Source organism: Habropoda laboriosa, unplaced genomic scaffold, assembly GCF_001263275.1.
Source record: "Habropoda laboriosa isolate 0110345459 unplaced genomic scaffold, ASM126327v1 scaffold1119, whole genome shotgun sequence".
Lineage (NCBI taxonomy): Eukaryota > Metazoa > Arthropoda > Insecta > Hymenoptera > Apidae > Habropoda > Habropoda laboriosa.
The window spans coordinates 38,100-58,836 of NW_017101197.1; the positions used below are offsets into that span (position 1 = coordinate 38,100).

Below are 20,737 nucleotides of genomic sequence, written 5' to 3' on the forward strand. Positions count from 1 at the left end.
AGGAAAAACCACCTTTTCCGCCTCCTTCTTCTACCCCCCCTTTTGTGGAGGAGGCTGAGGGGCAGCGGGGGCTTTTCGGGTCGCATGCTGCTCTTTTCTGCTAACCACCTTCGACCACTCCCCCTCGGGAAGATGTGTTGTCATCGCCGGTGTTGGTTGGGTCCTCTTCTGCGGTGCGACTCTCTCCGTTTCTGGGCGCCCAGGCGACCAATTCTTCTTATTCTTCCTCTTCTTCTTCTTCGGCTCTTTCGAAGGAGAAGAGGTAGCGGAGGGCGGTTGAACCGCCCCGTTACATTTCACCTCCCTAATCTCCCCCCGAGGGGAAGGAGGGGCAGCCATTACGCGGCAGATTTCTTCTCGCAGGGCGGACATTTTAGCCTCCACGATGGAGGCCACAGGATGGACGCCTTTTTCAGGGCCTTGACGTACCGGCCACCTTCTCAACCTCTTTGCAGGCGTCTATTATCTGGGCCTGCATATCGGCAGTTGGCAACATACATGCCTGCTCCGCCACTTCCGCTTCGAACTTCGGCCACCTCGCATTGAGTTCGGGTGGCTCAAAGTTTGGGTCGAAAAAGTCCAACTGGGCCTTGAGCTCCAATTGTCTCTCAAGGGCCTTATTGTACCTCTTTATTTCGATGGCACGGTCTTTATACTCGCCGCTTGTTACGCGCCTTCCTCTTTTTCTCATCAGGGACTGAGATTCGCCGAGAACGTCTCTGTATGTTTTCAGTGGCGGCTGCTCCTTCCCCGGCGAATTGTCGGAGTCGTCACAGCTATCGTTCATAAAGAGTGTTTCCTCCATTGGTGGACGTGCGCCGACACACTTTGCGCCTCCCTTAGCTTTGGAGGTCGCTCTTCTGCGTGCATTATTTCTGGAAGCCCGTCTTCCATTGAGGTTATCGCAAAAATCCTCGATGCACGCGCGTAGCTGCTCGGTGCTCACACTGCCACGTGTGGTGACGCCGGAAGTCGAAGCCTGGTCGTCGCCACCTCCAACCCTTGTAACTTTGCCAGTCAGAGCATTGGCGTAAGATACGCCTGCTGCCTGATCGTCTTCCTCTCGACCCCTCTGATCCCTGACACTGCTGCCGCCACTGCCGCCCTCCTGCACTTCCCCGTCCTTCCTAGATTGGGTTTGTTTACGTGTATTAGTCATGATATGGCAGGTAATATTTTTATCGGCTTCGGGCATCATGCCAGCTCCACCGCAGTGGAGCTACTGTCCACCGGAAATGAAATCCCTAGTGAAATGTGTTGAAGTCCGAGAAGCGGGTTTGTCGGGTGGTCAACCCTATCGACATCTAGTGCCTCTAGGAAAATGTTACTGAATAGGCCAGCGCCGTAATGATGCTAAGGTTTTATGTGACCCCTACCGAGTGGGCGCCGCCGGATCCGAACCGACGACTCACCCAAACCTCGGGCTAGACGTTGCCGCGGTTTTCTCCCCGCGGAGCGGGGTACGAGGAAATAGCGACCACCTAATCCTCGACACACTGCGCCCGGCTGACCCGGTTTCAATACTGTCCTAGGCTCCAGACGGTACCTGGGGAGCGGTTCTTCCGCGTTAAACATAGCCGTCCACGGGACTTCTGCTGTGCTTGTTGGACTTATCTTTACCCTTATTCCTAGGCCAAAGGTCTGGTACTAATGTCACCCAGGTACTAGCAACTAGTCCCCCCTTGGTTAGTCTAACAGAAATATCCGCCAGGCGCCAGCCGCAGGCTATTCGCTCTCTCATTCATACACACATTCACACATGTACCACTCACCTCGTTCGCCCTCTTTCCCGCCTTTTCAGCCGGGAGGATCCCCAGGAGCCCCGCGTGGAGGTGAAGTGAGTGGATTTGGCCGGATAGGGTATTACAACTTCGCCGCCCTGGGCCTCGCCTGAGGACGAGTCCCAGTTTGGCGAACATCAGCTAGGTCGTGGTGTCGTCCCAGTGATAGCCCAGCATTCCCCCGACTCACCGTCGGACTTCCTACTGCCGTTGACGCCGCCCCTCGGGACGTCCCCAACGCCGACAGGAGCCAGCTCATCGGGGTGCAACCGGATCACCATCTGGCAAGTCCCTCTCCAGCCTCGTGCTCCACGAACAAGAAATCCTCATAAAAACATACCGAGCCTTAATCCTATTCAAAATCGGTTACGGAGCAACCGTCTACAGTTTAGCCAAACCCAGAAATCTAAAAATAATCGATACGGTACACAATACGGCACTGAGAATGGCCACAAGCCTATTACCGTAATTGTTTTCTTTTTTCTTTTTACGTGGTAGAAATCCTCATGGACACCCCGGCACCTCCTGGGGGGGGATGTCGGGGTAGTGTCGGACTCTTACCGGCTAAAACCCCCACGGCTACGCTCGTAGACCCCGAGGCAGTTTCCTAACGGGGAGACCCCAGGTACAGTTTCCTATTCTTCCGCGCACCTCCCCGCGCCTGCGTTTTTCGACTTGGCCGATAAGTGCCCCTCCCTTGTATTCCTGACCAACGCTGAAGCAAGGGAGTAGCGCCCCGCTCTTGCCCACCTCGGGGGATTCGCGTGCAGGTCTGGCTGCGCCACTACCCACACAGCTGCGACTCCCCCTTGGCTCCCTTCTGGCCACGCGTGAAACTAGTTCCGCCGAAGTGCCGAAAGGGCCAACCTACCTCCGCCGCTGTGGGCGGCTATTCTCCGCCCATCACCGACCCTGGTATGGCGGCGCCAATGGGGATTGGGCATTCATGTCCCTGTCCACCGTGCCTCCAGTCAGGACGGTCCGAGCGACAGCCGCTGTCCTTGGGACACGCCCCAGGCAGCCCCTTCCTATGGGTGTAGCCGCTGATAGAGGCCGTCTGGCTGGGCGGTGCCTGCTGCGGTGTGACGGCGGTCTTTGCCGCCCTTTTCTCCCTCCGTCCCACCACCTGTGACCACGGGGACGTCACGGGCGGGGTGCCTGTGGTTACTGCTGTTGCAGCTGGCACCGGCGCCCCCGTGACCTCCGCGGGCTCAGTGATGGGCAGGGGATTTTGTGTCCTCTTCTTCTTCTTAGGAGCCATAGCATGACCGACTCCCGCAGGTGTCGGGTTTTGCCGGGCAAGCGACACTCCCTTAGCCGACTGTAACATCTTAGACGGGGGCGCAGCTGTTAGTGGGAGCGTGTTCCTTGGTCTTGCAGGGTCCCTCCGGAACTCCTCCAGCGTCCCTATCTTTTCCAGCAGCTGCTGGTTTGCTGCTGGTCGAGGGAGGGGAGCTCCACTCCTTCCATCCGACTTCATTCTTCCTCCTCGTGCCGTCCGCCTTTTGGGTGCTGAAATCCATGGAACGGGATCACGCGAAGCCGCATCCGCCGACTCGTCTCTCGGCGGCGGCACAAGAGGAGGGGCATCAAGTCCCTGTCTCTGGTCGGTCTTCTGCCTTGAAAAGACTTCGCCTTGGTAATGAGACGCGCTACTTTGCCTTCCAGATTCTCGACTTTCGTCCGGAGGCGGATATTGTCCGCCTCCAGAAGCGAGGCAGGACCAGCTGCAGTGATCTTTTTGGATCTCTGTGGTGGCTACGCGCACAGAGGTGGCCGCTAGGCGGAGACCCTGGACGAAGTCCGTCCGCAGACTTTTTGCGCATCCGACCATAAACTTCACATCTTTTATCTGCTCGAATATTTCCGCTCCAATGTCCGCAGTCGGCATACTCCGGAAATCCCTCGCCAGATCCTCCTCGTCCGGTAGCGATTTAATGGATCGGCTGGGGGAAGGGCTGGCCGAACTGCAGCTTGTCTTTAACACCTCCTTCTCCTGCCGGTCCCCATTTGCTGTGTCCAGGAGCCGCTACTTAGCGACCGCCATGTCCTGTATGTCAGGTGTGATGGTTGCCTTGCCTTTTTCTTTCGTGCCTTGTGCCTGCGGATGCTGCGGAGGCGGCGTAGAACGCGAACGCGTCGCTCTCCGCGCCGCATTCGACACCGCTGGCAAACACGACCATCCGGAATGGGTGCTTTGGCGGCCTACCCCTCCTGGCTTTGCCTGTGTCCATGAATATACCGGGCACAGTGCTTTGCCTGCCCAATAAGGCTCGCGCCTCCCTCGTGGCACAGGTTGATGGGGTCGTCACCCACTAGTTGTGTGTCGCTCTCATCAGCCTCGCTTGCAGACGGGCCAGCCTTGTAGGTGGTGCAAGGCTGTTCATCCACGGCAACTCCGCATGCGGAAGCGATTACTGGCTCCACAATGCCCTCACTTCTATCTCCTCCCCCTCCCCCTCTCTCACCTCATCCTCCATCACACTTCCAACTTCCATCCTTAAACTAAATTTTTTGTTGAAGATTCTACAATTGGTCCCACGAGAGGGTCGGAAAAGAGGTTCACCCGGGCATTTTTCTTTTTTTTTTCATTTGCTTGCCTAATTTGTTGCAGTTATCGAGCTTTAAATATTTAAAATTTTCAATAATTGCATAAACTTGGGAAATTAAGCTTAACTTTAATTTAATTTTGTACAACTAATTATCATGCACTTTTGTTTGCAGGTATTTCCGGTAGGTCTATTGAACTTTATGCTTTAGGTGAGTATTGCTGTTTAGTTATAATATTGTATGCGTTTTGAGGTAAGTATCGTAATGTTAATGCTATGTGACTGTGACTGTTATAAGGATAGTATGAGTTAAAAAAAAAACTGTATAGGAATAGGAATGTAGCTATGCAAGTATTTTGAAATGAATAACTATAAAAACTGTATGTTTTGAGCGCATAATGATACGATGTTATTTAGTGTACTTTATATTTAATTTTAGATCTAAATTTAAATTTAACATTAATTTTAATTTTGATTTTACATTTGATTTTAACTAAGAATTAGTCGTATTTTATTATAAAAACTAAGTGTTTTCCTTTTCGTTTGGGGTCACTTTGCCGTCAGGACTACGTCCTGCCGTTGCCGGTCCCTAGCCCCGTGGAGGCGGTCCCTTCTACTACTGTTATCGAGTTTTTATATGACTTGCGTCGGTCAAATAGATCTTTGGCGTATTTTTTAAAGGTAAGGTAAGATTCTCGTGTAGACAACAATGCTTTTTTTGTTTTCGTTTGTTCTGTTTAAACGAAGTTGGTCGTATCTAAATTCTTCGTATAGAGGGCACACATATAACATGTGGTCAACAGTCTCCTCGGTACCACAACACATAGGACAGTCGGGTGATTCTATTATCCTTCTTCTGTGTAATGTATAATTTATAGAGCCATAACTAGTGATTAAATAAGTGCTATACCTATCTGGTTTAAACCATCTGTTGGATCCTGCAAAGTTGGTATCATTAATAAAACTATATGTGTCTCGACCGTGTACTTCGCCGTTCCATCGTGTCTGCCATTGAGAATAAATTTCTGTTTCGATATGTTCAATTTTTTCTGTCAGGTCTATGTCCGAAGGGTTGTCCTTTTTTCTAAAATTGTAACTGTTCCAGGATATAGTATTATTTCTTTTAACTTTATTAATCAAACCTTGTCTAACTATTGCTAGATCAATGGGCGTTAAGCCACTTAATACTTGTAGTGCAGCCGTTGAAACGGTTCTGCATGCTCGTGTAATTACTAATAAAATTGATCTTTGTGCTGCCAAAAGATGTCTTTGTACTATTGTGTGTCCCGTCTTATCATACCAAACTGATGACGCATACGTTGCTATGGGGTTAACGACCGCCCTGTACATTGTCTCAACAATATGCCTTTTTGGCCCCATTCTTCTTTGGCGACTCTTCTGATTGTCATGACAAACTTAGTCAGTTTGTCCCTTAGATATTTCTCATGCGATATAAAGTTTAGGCGATCGTTGATAATTATGCCTAGGTATTTTATCTGATTCTTATACTTGACATTTATATTATTTATTTTGATTCTAGGCATCCTCTCTTTATCTAGCTTTCCTTTAACTAATAGAGCCACTGTTTTGGCCATAGATATTTTCAGTTTGTGATCTATGTACCATTTATCTAAGATTTCTATAGACTTGCCTCCAAGATCCTCCACCTCTCTCCGTGAATTTCCTTTTATCATAATAGTTAAGTCGTCGGCATACGCGACAGATTCCACATCTTCATTTGGTATATTTACATTCAATGTGTTTAGAAGGGCATCCATACACCAATTCCAAGTCGCAGGACCTATGATGGAGCCCTGCGGGCATCCTTTTCTCATTCTTCTGATTGATGTTTCATATCGCGTTTGTAGCGACATTTTCCTATTTTTGAAGTAGCTGCATACCATTTTTAGCATACAGCCACTGCAGCCAGTCTCTATCAGGCGTGCCTTAATGGCATGCCACCATAAATTGTCGAATGCACCTTCAGTGTCCACAAATAGTGCTACGACAAGCTTTTTGTACGAGGTATTCACACTTTTCCTAAAAGAGTCTACTGCATCTTCAGTGGAGCATCCCATTCTGAAACCAAATTGTTTATTACTTTGTAGTCCTTTTGAGACATATAGTCCCTCCAAGCGGTTAACTATAATACGTTCGAAGACTTTTCCCATAACAGATAATAATGCTATAGGCCTGTAAGAATTTAATTTACTTTTATCCCTGTCCTTACTTTTCAGAATCATCCGCAAATTTGCAATTTTCCATTTACTCGGAAAGCAAGAGTTTCTAAGGCAATTGTTGAAAAGATTATAAAAAATATTCTGCTTTGTTTTCCATAAGAATTTGATTATTTCGGCTTTAAATTTATCTAGTCCTGGTGCTCTATTGTTTTTTGTTCTCAATATTGCTGAATTTATTTCTTCTAAAGAGATTATGTCTTCCATATTGTAATTTATATATCTACTGTTTTGAATTTTTGTGCATCTGTGTGTTTCCAACTCATTACATAAATCATCTCCCGGCACGCACTTATTCAGTAACGCGTCCATAGTTTCTTTAAAATTTTTTGTCATTGTCCCGTCCTGCAATTCTATCGAAGACAAAGAAATTGGTTTATTGATTTTGTCCCTTATTATCGTATAGACCAGACCCCACGGATCCCTGTTACCCTCTTCTGTTACAAACTTTCTCCACGATTCCATTTTATTCTTTTTAATTTCGGCGACGTATTTATTTTGTGCACTTTTATATTTACTTCCACATTGTTCTACTAGATCCGTAAGGCGTAGCCTACGGGCTCTTGCCAATTGTTTTTTGGCCTGATTGGCCTCTTTTTTTAATTTTGTTAAATTAGCATTCCACCAGGGAACGGATTTGTTTGATGTTCTTTTCCTGGGTATCGAATTATCACAAATATTTTCCAAAGTTTTATTAAAAATTTTAACTGCTTCCTCAGGGTGCTTGTATTTCAATTCATCCATTAATTTTTCATCAAAATTTTGATTAACTAAGTTTTCAAATTGATCCCAATCAGCTTTCTTGATATTATAATGATTATCTGTGATCCATTTTGTTACAGTGCAATTTTGTTTAATTTCAAATATTATTAAATTATGATCACTAGTTGTGCACTTGTTTTTGACTTTCCAGTTAGATTGTTTATCTAGCATGTTTTGTGATACTATTATTAAATATATGTTGGATTCTGCTCGGTCTGTGGAGTACGTACATGGATTATTTGGCTTATTCATTATGTATAGCCGGTTCTTTAATAGAAACTCTTCTAATATCTTTCCTCGTTCGTCAGTAGTTTCCGAAAACCACAATTCGGATTTCGCATTGGAGTCCATGGTGATAATGACTTTTTCATTGCTGAATTCTGCTAAGATGGTTTCAATTTTAGTAAGGAAGTTATCAATTATGAGCGAGTATTGACAATATACATTAATGATAATAAACTTTTCGGGACCTAAAGACATCTGGAAACACATTATGTGTTCTGTGTTCATATACGGGTAATCAAAAATCTCTATTTTATCTTCAGCAGCAACTGCAGCCACCCAAGTATTATCTAGTTCTGGCTGTAATAGTTTAAGACCAGGAGAGGTATAACCCCTTACCCGGCCTTTATATGTATAAGGTTCTTGAATACAAAGAAGGTCAATCCTTTCCTTTTTGACAAGAATTTCAAGATTAGCAGCTGCAGCCACCGACCTTTGTGCATTTATGCGTGCAACCTTTAGGTCCATTCTATTTTGCTTGTATAAATTTCCAAATGTCTTTGATATTCTAGACAGTTTTTACTTCGAACCTCGTGTTGTGTATCCTTCCTCCTTATTCTTATACAGTTTATACACTGCGGTTTTTCTTTACGGGGGCAATCGTTCTTATCATGCTCCTTACTACCACATGTTTCACAAGGCTGGTCCGGTGCATTGCAAAACTTTGCTATGTGGCCAGTCGCGTGACATTTAAAGCATCTCACAATATTGAGATACTCCCGAATTCTATAAACGCGCCACTGCATGCATATGCGCCCTCGATCCACTAGGCTGCCAAAAAAGCGGCCAGGAATTTGAACAATCCAGTTCAATTTCCCCTCTTTTCCTTTAAAACTGTGTCTGAAAATCACGTTCTGCTTTAGTTCTATTAATTCTATTTCGCTAACATCAAAGTTTTTGTTAATGAAATCTTCTTTCAAATCTTCTTGTTTATAGTCTTTTTCAACGTCGTATAATACCAACGACGGACTAAGTTTCTTAGGTTTTTCAATTTTTAACTTAAACTCTTCTACTTTTGTTTGTTTTATAATTTCAATATCTTTTTTATCGTTCACCTTTATTACAACACCTTTCCTTCTCATTTGTCTGATACTCCGTACTTTTAACTTAGATCTCACACTATTTAGTTTCTTTATTATATCGCTTTTGATCTCATCATTATTTCTGCTATCCTCTTTCTTTCCCGGTCGTACCAAAAGCACCTCATACTTCTCCTTTCTGGCTAAAGTGGAGGCTCTTTCTTTAACAAGTTGGCTGGTACGTGGATGTTCTGCACTAGCTGTAATCTGTGCATAGTTTCGCGAAGCTGTCGGTTGTAATATCCTAAGTTTTTTGTTTTCTAAAATTTCATTCTGAAGCTTTCCTTCCAGAATGCTCCATTTTTCCAAAATGAATTTTATAGCCAATTTGTTCACTTTATTAACATCATTAGGAAGATACTCCTCTAATTTAATTTACTCCTTTCTGACTTCATCCAGAGCTTTGTTTTCAATAACTGGCGTAGTTGCCTTGTTCTCTTCATTGGAGTTCTTTCTCCGTTTTTTAGGAATACGCTGCGCATTATCGCTCTCGTCGGCAGCCGAAGAAATCGAACTGGTCCGACTAGATCGTCCAGGAAGTGCTTCTCCCGTCTCCATCCGGCCTCCCGCCGGCATACCTACTCTTACACTAAGGGATTTTGTTTTTTTAATTAAATCATCCATTTCTCGTCTCACGATTAGGTCGGAAGCACGTCAACCGAGCCAGAGCCGCCTTACCAGGGTAGGGTTAATACAACTGGGTTTGCCAGTTTCCTAGAGGTTAGCCGCTAGGGACGGATGAGCTCACCCGCCACGCCCGACGCATCCGTCAAGGCGTACCCCGTCACCGCGCGCCATAGCTTGAGGTTAAGGATTTTTTATAGATATTGTCATTCTCGCAGGCCAGCCGATTAAGGCAAGCTCTCCGCTCCCCTGACGCCACGTACCACTGCAGACGAATCTGCAGTGGGTCGTTGCAACGCCAGAGGCCTACGGTGTGGGGCCCCAGACTGTCGTGTGGGACACAAGGGTTACCACTCACCTCGTTCACCTTCTTTCCAGCCGAAGCCGAAAAGAAGCCCAGGAACCCCACGAGGAGGTGAAGTGAGTGGATTTGGCCAAGCCGGGCCCCCAACTTCGCCGAAATTCGCCGCCCTGGGCCTCGCCTAAAGACGAGTTCCAGTTTGGCGAACATCAGCTCTATCAGGGTTTTCGACTCCAGCTTTCGCCGGAGAAGGCCCAACCCAGCCTCGTGCTTCCGGTTCACCCGGACAGAGCCGCCTTACCCGGGTAAGGCTAACTACAGCCGGAGGTCATCATGTGCCTGGAGGTTGGTCGCTAGTGGCGGGGGGGGGGGGGCGCCCCCCCCCCCCCGCCACGCCCCGATGCATCCACCAGGGCGCGTCCCATCGCTGCGCACCATAGCTCAAGACTAAGGTTTTTTTATCCTCACGGACCAGCCGGTAAAGGCAAGCCCTCCGTACCAGCATAACATGGCTAATGATGTACTGTACGATTACGGTTGTATTTTCCGGGCGAATTATATACATACCATCACATTTATGTATATCTCAATAAATTGAGGTGAAAACAGTGTAACAGTGTATTGCTAAACGATAGAAACAATAGACATCGACATCGACATCGACAACAATAGACGTCGAACGCCGCGACGTCTTCTGTTTTTTTCCCCACTTTCCCCTCGGGCCAGACGATGTTCGACGAGGGCCGATCATATGAGTTCACCGACCCGGCTATAACATCAGCTGTTTCCGATTGCCTGGAAAGGTCAGGACCGACACACTGACCCACTTCCGTCGAAGCAGATTAATTCGCGGACGAATGGGTAAGTATTTCATAAGTAATAAAACACTTTATTCCTTTCGGATAACGAATAAAAGTATCGAACACAGTTATTAAACGACTTACTTGTTATTCATGAAAAAGAAAAAACATACGTTTTGTAAATCTATGTCAATTATACACTCGCTGAAAATTTCATCGAAATCGGTGGATGAAGAAATAAGCGACAGGCATCGAAAGATGTAAGAATCTGCAGATTTATTACAGTTTTACGCTGAAAGACGTGATACTACGATTTTCACAATCTTCAACCGTTTGTAGCTCATAGAAACATTAATCGATTTCGATGAAATTTTCAGCGTGCGTGTCATTGACATAGATCTACAAAACGTATTTTTTAAATTTTCATTACGAACTCGGATAAAAGAGTTGTAAAAACGACCTTTGCTATTTTCTTTGCGATTCCGTCTAATTGCAGTTTTTTCAAAAATTTTTTGACACGTTATCTAGTAATCTAATCTTTCTAACTTCTCAAAAAAACTCAAGTCGTTTGGCCCAATTTTAAAAAAGTTATTCCATTTTATAGGGTGTATGAATACTTTTGTCCTCCACTGTATGTATTGTTATACAAACGTCGGAATGACGGTAAAAAACCATTTCTCCAAGCCTTATAAAAATAGCGGTGCAAAGTCAAATTTTTTTGACAGCGATCGATAACCGAGAAGTCACGCGTACGCTTGTTCACGATAGCGCGCGGGTGAACCTCTGTTCGCCCGTCCCTGAGCGCGGGCTCTACGCGCGCTCTGATTAGCCAGTGTTTTCCGTTAATAATTCAAAAATGAAGCTTCAAACAACACTTTGGTCAAGGAAAAAGATGTTCAGAGTCACCTCAGCAGCCCCCCATTTCCGGGTGTTACACACTTTACTGGACACCCTGTATAGTGCCTATGCTATTTGTGGAGTTTTATACAGGGTGTCCCGTAACTTCTCGAACACCCGGAAATGGGGGATTGCTGAGGTGACTCTGAACAACTTTTTCCTTTACCAAAATGTTGTTTGAAGCTTCATTTTGAATTATTAACGAAAAACGCTGACCAATCAAAGCGCGCGTAGAGAGCGCGCTCAACTCTCGAACGCAGTCGTGAACAAACGCATTGATACAGCGTGGGTATCGAGGGAAGCGTGCGGCAAATGTTACATCGTCTTAAAATAAGAATTATCTGGAATTATTCGTTATTCATGAATAACAAATAAACTAATAAGTCGTTTAACCCGTTGAATGTCGGACCAATTCTACGTAACGTGTTCACGGTGCCGAAAAGAATTTTTTATTGTAATACAACACATTGCAATATGCATAAATAATATGTCAATAGTTAGAAATAAAACTATTTAAATATGCTGTATGATGCATTAGGTGAAAATTTTACAAATACTACCATTTATTCAAATTAAATTCTTTTACTAATTTTGAGACAGTCGGTCTCCGATGCCCCCCACGGCATTCAACGTGTTAATAACTGTTTTCGATATTTTTATTGGTTATCCGAAAGGAATAAAGTGTTTTATTACTTATGAAAAACTTACACATTTGCCCACGAATTGACCTGCCTCGACGGAAGTGGGTCATAGTGCCGATCCTGACCTTTCAAGGCAACCCTTAACAGCTGATGTTACGGCCGGGTCGGTGAACTCACTTCACTGCACAGTCAGTTTTATTGCACGGTCACTTCACTACACGGTCTCTTTTTCTTGCCACTGGGAAATGTAGGGATATTTAAAACAGATTTATTATTCCTACGTTTAAAAAATGTAAAAAACATTTCGTAATATTCTGCGTTTGTATGATTTAGGTTGCTTGTTCCGTTAGCAGAATAACTCTGCCAGCTTAAGCGTTTCCTGGGACCTAGATTTGACCCGCATGGTACCAGTTATGCAACATAGCTTCGCCGCATCAGTTACAAGATAACTAATATAACTTTATACTGGAATATTAAAAGTAACAAAAGATCATAAACACTGCACAATGACATTCAAATAATTTTTAAACTTGTTCCTACAAGAAACATAGGAGATTAACTCGATGTTCGCTCGTAGTAGACTATTTCACGGCTCACATTGTACTGTTAGATTGCATAAACATCCGCAGTTTAGCCATTAGCAATATACAGAATAATATATAACATAATATGATAACATTAATACCAATACTATCAATAATATGCACCCCTCAAATTTGAGGGAAATGAAATGACACTGCATTGCCACAGATATAACACCATAATTTCCGTTTAGGCAAGAACATGCAGACAAATGTTACGCATCTCCTTCAAGTAGGTACTAATAAATACTTTCATGCAGAATTTATCGTGACCCCGCGTGAATTCGGTTTTGTAAACATAATTAAAGCAACGAAAATGGCATAAAATTGAGATTCACGAAAAGGAATCGTTAACGGAGCATTAAAAATTAAATATTTTACATGTACATATAGTTGAAAGGATACTACTCAACCTATGTTAATAAGATTTATACATACCACTACATAAAATATACAATTAAGGATCCGTAATCAAAATTTCATACTTATTAGAAGAAGACAAAAATTTGAATTAAGTCCGGGTTTTTACGATTTTAGACAACTGTGCGGCAGTATTTCAGTTGTTCTTTGCTAAAACACGTTTTTCTTCGCGAAACATGCAAAACGGCAGTATTTCAGTTGATATTTGCTAAAACACGTATTTCTACACGAAACATGCAAAACGACAGTATTTCAGTCGATCCTTGCTAAAGCGCGTTTTTCTACGCGAAACATGCAAAACGACAGTATTTGATACGTTCTTTGCTAAAACACGTTTTTCTATGCGCCACATGCAAAACGGCAGTATTTCAGTTAATTGCTAAAACCTGTTATTCTACGTGAAACATGCAAAACGGCAGTATTTCAGTTATTTGCTAAAACACGTTTCTCTACGCGAAACGTGCAAAACGGCAGGATTTCAGTTGTTCTTTGCTAAAGCGCGTATTTCTTCGCGAAACATGCAAAACGACAGTATTTCAGGTGTTCTTTGCTGAATGGAACGTGGTAAAATGTGGTGCAGGTACTCTAAGTGTTACAATATCCGATTTCCCTCTATTTTGCAGCTTTTATATAACACCACAGAGGTAAGGAAATTGGTCTTCGACCGGTGTATATCACTATGCTATGATCCAGCGTTACTTGTGATTCTAATTGCCAGAACGTTCGCATGTGCACTGTTTTGCAGATATTAACAGACAGAAGTGTCGTGAGTAAAGAGCAACCGCAACATTGCTGTGTTATACTCCGGTGGGGAAGTACAAAGCTAGCTTCCCACGTGACATTGCACCGGAACGTGGTACAATGTAGTACAGGTATTCTAAGTGTTACAATGTTCGATTTCCGTATATTTTGGATCTTTTATATAGTACCACAGGGGTGTGGAAAGAATAGCTGAAATACAACTGTTCACCTTGCCAACGAAGTAAGGAAATTGGTTTTCGACCGGGGGTATATTACCATTCCATGATTCAGCGTTATTTGTGATTCTAATTGCCAGAACATGCGAATGTGCACTGTTTTCAAATTTTAGCAAATACAAGTGTCGCGAATAAAGAGGAACCGAAACATTGCTCTGTCATACTCCGGCGGAGTATACTCTGTTATACTCTCATCTGATTGGGGTGGAGATGCTGATGATCGTAGATCTTGTTTGGGTTGTATTTTGACGTTAGGGGGAGGTCCGATTAGTTGGAAGTCAAAAAAGCAAACTTCCGTCGTCTTGTCGACCATGGATGAGACTCGATTGATCGGACCGTGGTCTCGTGGAGGTTGTAAATCTCCGCGTGGTTATTACCGCGTCGCGAATTAGTCGAATTTCTACGACTGTTTAAGGAGGTAGGAATGATTCGATTTAAAGAGGAGTTAATCTTTAAATTAATTGTATATTTGCACTTGAATCATGCAAACAAAAAATCAGAGTGATCTACGTGATGGTGATATTGAATATGTATAATTTACTATGGTTTCGGTTGAGTTTCGGATTGAACTGTGTTCTCTTGTGGTTGAACTTGGACTGGCCTCTCTAGTTTTTTCCAGAAGGAGGAAAACTTTGAAGGGATGACTTTTTCGTCGATTGGCTGTCGGTATTAGCCAATTATATTTTTTCCTGATTGCCATCGATCTATCCGTGCGTCCGCAACACGCTCCGTGCGGACTAGGCGATGACAAGAGGGAGTGAAGGTCAGAAAAAGTTTAAATATTTGAAACCATAACGGGAATTTCCACCAGGCCTGCCGGGCCTTTGTCCCGAAGCCCTTTAGAAACTCACGTTATATGACACGTACAATTAGCTGTTGACGTCGTAAACGACGTTTTGGAAAAGAAACTATTTCTTAAGGGATTAATGAATAAAGAGACATTCTCAAGAACTTGTATGTCATGAAACGTACTAGTAATCTGTACGCCGGATAGTTTCTTCCTTTGTCTAGATTGCTAGCCGCTATGGGACAAATGCTTAAACCGGGTAAAAATAAAAACGGCGGGGGCTTCTAAACAATATTCCGCGGGTGGTCCGCGGAACACATAGACATAAGGTTGCACTTCACCCGTGAACTAGTTGATAAAAAGGATATTATTGTTGAATATTTACAAACCGAACGTATGCCCGCAGATATATTAACTAAAGCATTAACTAAACATAAGCATAACCGTTGCGTTGAAATGTTAAATTTAAGTTAAATTATAATTACGTTTAAAAGTTAAGTTAAATGGCGATATTTTTATGGAACGCATTTCGATAGGAGGGGTGTTAGGCTAAACAGCATCGATACGCGGTTCTGTGTTGCACAGAACAGACGCGTCCTTCGATCGTAATTCTTCTGATAGATATAAATTCATTGGAGCAACAGATTTTAAGGTTTTGGGAATTGGAAGAACGATCCGTGAAAAAGCATTTATCCCCCGAAGAACACGCATGTGAAACTCACTACCTGCAACACACCCGACGCCACGCAGGTAGTGATCGGTACTCTGTTAAGCTGCCACTCAAGGAAAACATAAAGGAATTAGGAGAGTCATATCCTATGGCATTCAAACGTTTCCTCGCCCTAGAAAGGCAATTAGATCAGAATCCTCAAATTAAGGAACAATATTCTGCATTCTTCAAAGAATACCAACAATTAGGGCACATGACAATAGTTAGCTCTAAATCGCTCGATGGTTATTTCGTACCGCACCATGCAGTCACGAAAATCGAGAGTCTCACCACCAAAATTCGCGTGGTAATTGACGCGTCCGCCAAAACTTCATCAGGGATATCATTAAATGATGCGTTAATGGTAGGTCCCACGGTCCAAGATGACCTTTTCACCCTGATTTCCCGGTTTCAAACTCACCAATACGTTCTCACAGCTGACATCACAAAGATGTATCGGCAAATCGAATTATCCTCGGAAGACCGGAATTATCACAAAATCTTTTGGCGAGAACATCGCAGTCAACCGCTTCAAACGTTCGTTCTCAACACCGTCACATACAGTACCGCGTCCGCACCTTTCTTGGCCACTCGTATCTTGCAACAACTCGCAAGAGACGAGGGATTTAACCACTCGATCGCAGCCGAAGTGTTGCAAAACGTCTTTTATGTCGACGACTTGTTGACAGGGGCATCCACTTTTAAAGAGGCCGAATTTCTTCGCGACGAAATCATCCTACTCACCACGGACGGAGGTTTCCAGTTACGACAGTGGGTCTCCAATGATTCCCGATTAATCGAACCATTAAAAAATACAGATGACGAACACAGGACACTTAATCTCACTGATAAAAAGAAAACGTTAGGATTATTTTGGCAACCACAAACCGACACAATAGGATACACAGTCAAAGAACACGATATACCTAGAAAATTAACAAAACGTAACATTCTGTTACGAATTGTGCAACTATTCGATCCACTAGGACTATTATGCCCAATCATGGTAAGGGCTAAACTTGTCATGCAGGAACTTTGGAAACTGCACCTCCATTGGGACGAGTCAGTACCTTTCGACATTCACTCAACATGGACTGAATTCCAAATTCAGATACCACTGATTGAACGGTTCATAGTTCCACGGGCAATTATAAGCAAACACGCGGCCTCAGTAGATGTACACGGTTTTTCTGATTCTAGCGAAAGGGCCTACGGATCATGCTTGTATCTTCGGACCATAGATGTTCACGGCAATTGTTCCATTAGACTCATATGTTCTAAATCTCGAGTTGCTCCAGTAAAGACGCAGTCTTTACCCCGTTTAGAATTTTGTGCATCTCTCTTGTTAGCAAACTTGTGTGAATCCATCACGCAAGCAATAAAGATCAAACTCTCTAACATTACTTTCTGGACAGATTCGATGATTACTCTGCATTGGATTCGAACACCTCCACATACTCTTAAGCAAATCGTTGCAAATCGCGTAAGCAAGATACAACAAAATAGCAATATTGACCAATGGCGTTACGTTCCATCCGCTGACAATCCAGCCGACATTTTATCTCGGGGTATCAATCCTGCTGATTTCTTAAAATCAAAAATTTGGACCAATGGCACACCCTAGTTACGTAATAATGCAACACACTGGCCGACAACTATCTTATCATCCGTCAAAGTACCCGAACAGCGACCTGCAACCGTATTGACCGTGACAATGAAACCCAAGCCACATTACGAAATCCTTCTAGAGATTTTCCACATTCTCCACCTTGACTCGTGTCTTAGCATATTGTTATAGATTTCGAAATAATATTCTCGGGAAAAATAAAAACCGGTCAACTAAGCATCAAAGAATTACAGCACGCACAACGTACCGTAATCAAATTAACACAGATGCAAGAATTCCAATTCGAATTTAACCACCTAAAGGAAAAGTCAGGTATTGAGTATAAGGGTCGCCTTATTGCACTGAAGCCATTCATAGATTCAACGGGTCTTATTCGAGTAGGCGGTAGACTGACTAATTCCAATTTAATGTACGACCACAAACACCAGTTAGTACTACCAGACAATCACCTAGTCACAGACCTGCTGATTCGACAACATCACCTTTCTCGTGGTCATGCCGGTGCGCAAGTCACATTAAACGCAGTGCGCCAAACATATTGGCCGATCAACGGAAAGGTTCGAACAAAGGCAATCATTCATAAATCATTCATTCGATCTCGCGCGCGACCGATCATACCCGATTACCAAATGGGCACGCTTCCCAAACACAGAGTCACCTTCACGCGACCTTTCTTGACAACGGGAGTCGATTACTGCGGACCATTCCATATAAAGGAGAAAAAACTCCGTAATACGAGAAAAATTAAATGTTACGTAGCGGTATTTATTTGTCTTGCTACGAAGGCAATTCATTTAGAAATAGTGAGCGATTTAACCACCGGTGCCTTCATTGCAGCGTTACGACGATTTTTTGCACGACGAGGAAAATCAACGGATATATATTCAGACAATGCAACAAATTTTGTAAGAGCAAATCGCGAGATACGGGAAATCTACAAATTAACGCGCTCAGAAATCCATAATAAAATCATAACTCGACATTTAGCCAATGTCGCCATTTATCCAATTGGCACTTTATTCCACCCAGAGCGCCTCATTTCGGTGGCCTATGGGAGGCAGCTGTAAAGTCGTTAAAACATCACACAACCAGAATATTGCAAAGTACGCTCTTCACATATGAAGCATTTACCACTTGTCTAGCAGAAATAGAAGCCATCCTAAACTCGAGACCCATCACCTCCTTATCCTCTGATCCAACCGATTTAATTGCTCTCACACCAGGTCATTTTTTAATCGGTGATTCAATAACGAGTATTCCCGAGCGAGACTTTACCGCAACCAACACAGGCAGACTATCCAACTGGCAACAAATCCAGCAAGTACGACAACATTTCTGGTCCCGCTGGCATCACGAATATTTAAACGAACTAACAGTCCGTCAAAAATGGCACCGACACCGAGATGTCGACATTCGAGAAGAGATGTTGGTGATATTAAAGGAGGATCATTTGCCACCTTTGTGTTGGCCTCTCGGTCGCATCATCAGCATCCACCCAGGAGAGGATGGCACGGTTCGTGTAGTGACTGTCAATACTGTACACAGAACCTATTAGGTTGTTGCGAATGAAATGGCTGTTTTTGAATCTTTAACATAAACTTTTATTTTACAAGCCTTATTCATATTCCATTAATCGAAATAATTTCCATCGACATCAATGCACTTCTATAAAATAAACCTATATCTGCGGTACCCTTTAAAAATCTCATTATTCGTTTCACAAGTAGCCAGTGTGCCTTAGTTGGTTTATTTAAAACTCTCGATGTTATATTTACTGCGAAACTTATATCTGGTCTACTTACTGTTTGTAAAAACATTAAATTACCCACGGCTTCGCGATACGGTACATCACGACAATTGTCTTTAATAAAATCGTTCGCATCCCAACCAATCTCTATTGGAGTTGATACATAATTCGTGTTTGTTAAATTAAATTTTTGAACAATATTTTTAATGTATTTGTTTTGGCTAATGAATATTGATCCGTTTTTCAGTCTGCAAATTTTGATTCCAAGGAAATTCGTGCTTGTTATCTTGAAATTTTTACCTAGTTCAAAAAGGAGTTTATCTATTAAATACTCATGCGACGTTGCCACAAGCCCATCATCAACATAAATTGCTAGGAACATTTTTTCATCGTTTTTATCATAGATATAGAAACACGAGTCGGCTGAACTTTTACTGAATCCAAATTTTATAATAAAATCACTAAAATGTTCGGTCCAACATCTCGGAGCTTGTTTCAGTCCATACAAACTTTTCAATAACTTACATACACTCTCTGTTCCATCATGGAACCTTTCGGGTTGTCTCATATAGATATCTTCGTATAAATTTCCATATAAGAACGCAGTCTTTATGTCAAACTGACCCAGGCTGAATCCATTACACGCAGCGATACTTAATAGAAATCTTACGGTGTCATAACGGATTACCGGGCTGAATGTCTCCTTGTAATCGAGCCCTTGTATTTGCGAACATCCTTTTATTACTAACCGGGCCTTAAATCGTTCTGTATTATCAGGATCTGTTTTCTTCGTGAAAACCCAGCCATTATTAATAATTTTACGATTTATGGGCCTTTCAACTAAAGTTCACGTTTGATTTTCGCGTAAGGCATCCATTTCTTCTTTCATAGCATTAATCCAAAATTCACTCTTATTACAATTAACCGCTTCATTATAATTAAAGGGTAATTTCTCTGCACGAAAAGTAATCGGACAACCGTAAAATTCTGTTTGTTTGATCGTTCGCCTATCACGGAGCTGTTTTACGTTGCCATTTTCGATTGAAGATTTCAAAGGCTTTTCTACTTGATCGTTACTGTTACTGATTTCGTTATCGACTTCTGTATTTTGAAAACCATCTGTACTCTCATTAATAGCTAAATCCTCTCCAATTTTGCTACCTTTTTGTAATGTAACTACATCGATATTATTTGCTGTTAGTCTCTCCGGTTTGAATACTACATCACGGCTCAAAACTACGTTTCGTAAACTCGGCACATATACACGGTATCCTTTGCAATCTTCAATATATCCTACTAAATACCCTTTTACAGATTTACTATCGAGCTTTCTTCTCTTTTCAGGTGGTACATGTACAAAACATTCTGTCCCGAAAATTTTCAAATTTTCTATATTTGCCCCTTTGCTATACCATAATCCATAGGGGTTTGACCTGACTGTGTTGACGGTCCCGACCTGTTAATGCAGCTGTATTCATCGCTTCAGCCCATAAGGACAAGGGTAGTTCCGGCTTTGAGTATAACATCGACCGCGCAGCCTCGACTATAGTTCGGTTTTCCCGCTCTGCGACATCATTATGTTGAGGTGTATACGGAACACTTAGAGTGTGTTTTATGCCTTTATTGCACAAATACCGCTCGACGTCCCTATTCTTAAATTCTTTCCCGCCGTCACTGTGAATTTCTTTTATGTTTTCCCCAAATAGATTCTCAATTTCATTGCAAAATATTTGCAATTTATCAATCACTTCTGATTTTTGCCTTATAAAATAAATTTGTCTAAACCCAGAATAATCATCCTTAAGAATTAGGAAATAACGTTTCTTGCCAATCGATTCATGCTTCATCGGCCCACATACGTCGGCATATATGATCTTGCGACATTTTGTAGCACGGTCGCTTCTATTATGAAAACTAAGCTTATGATGTTTTCCAT

The 20,737-nt window shown here is 43.0% G+C and overlaps 2 protein-coding genes across 2 annotated transcripts in view; one reads left to right on the forward strand and one right to left on the reverse strand.

The window, feature by feature from the left end:
• Positions 1-1,195, reverse strand: part of LOC108578076 — a 3,564-nt gene extending 2,369 nt beyond the window's left edge. The window contains exon 1 of the mRNA XM_017941331.1: positions 430-1,195. Within this exon, the coding sequence (XP_017796820.1) occupies positions 430-1,195 (766 nt within the window). The remainder of the gene's footprint in view (positions 1-429) is intronic.
• A 14,341-nt stretch (positions 1,196-15,536) lies between these two features.
• On the forward strand, positions 15,537-17,051 carry LOC108578077. Its single transcript, XM_017941332.1, has one exon. The coding sequence runs from the start codon at positions 15,537-15,539 to the stop codon at positions 17,049-17,051; it is 1,515 nt and encodes a 504-aa protein (XP_017796821.1).
• Positions 17,052-20,737: the final 3,686 nt, after the last annotated feature.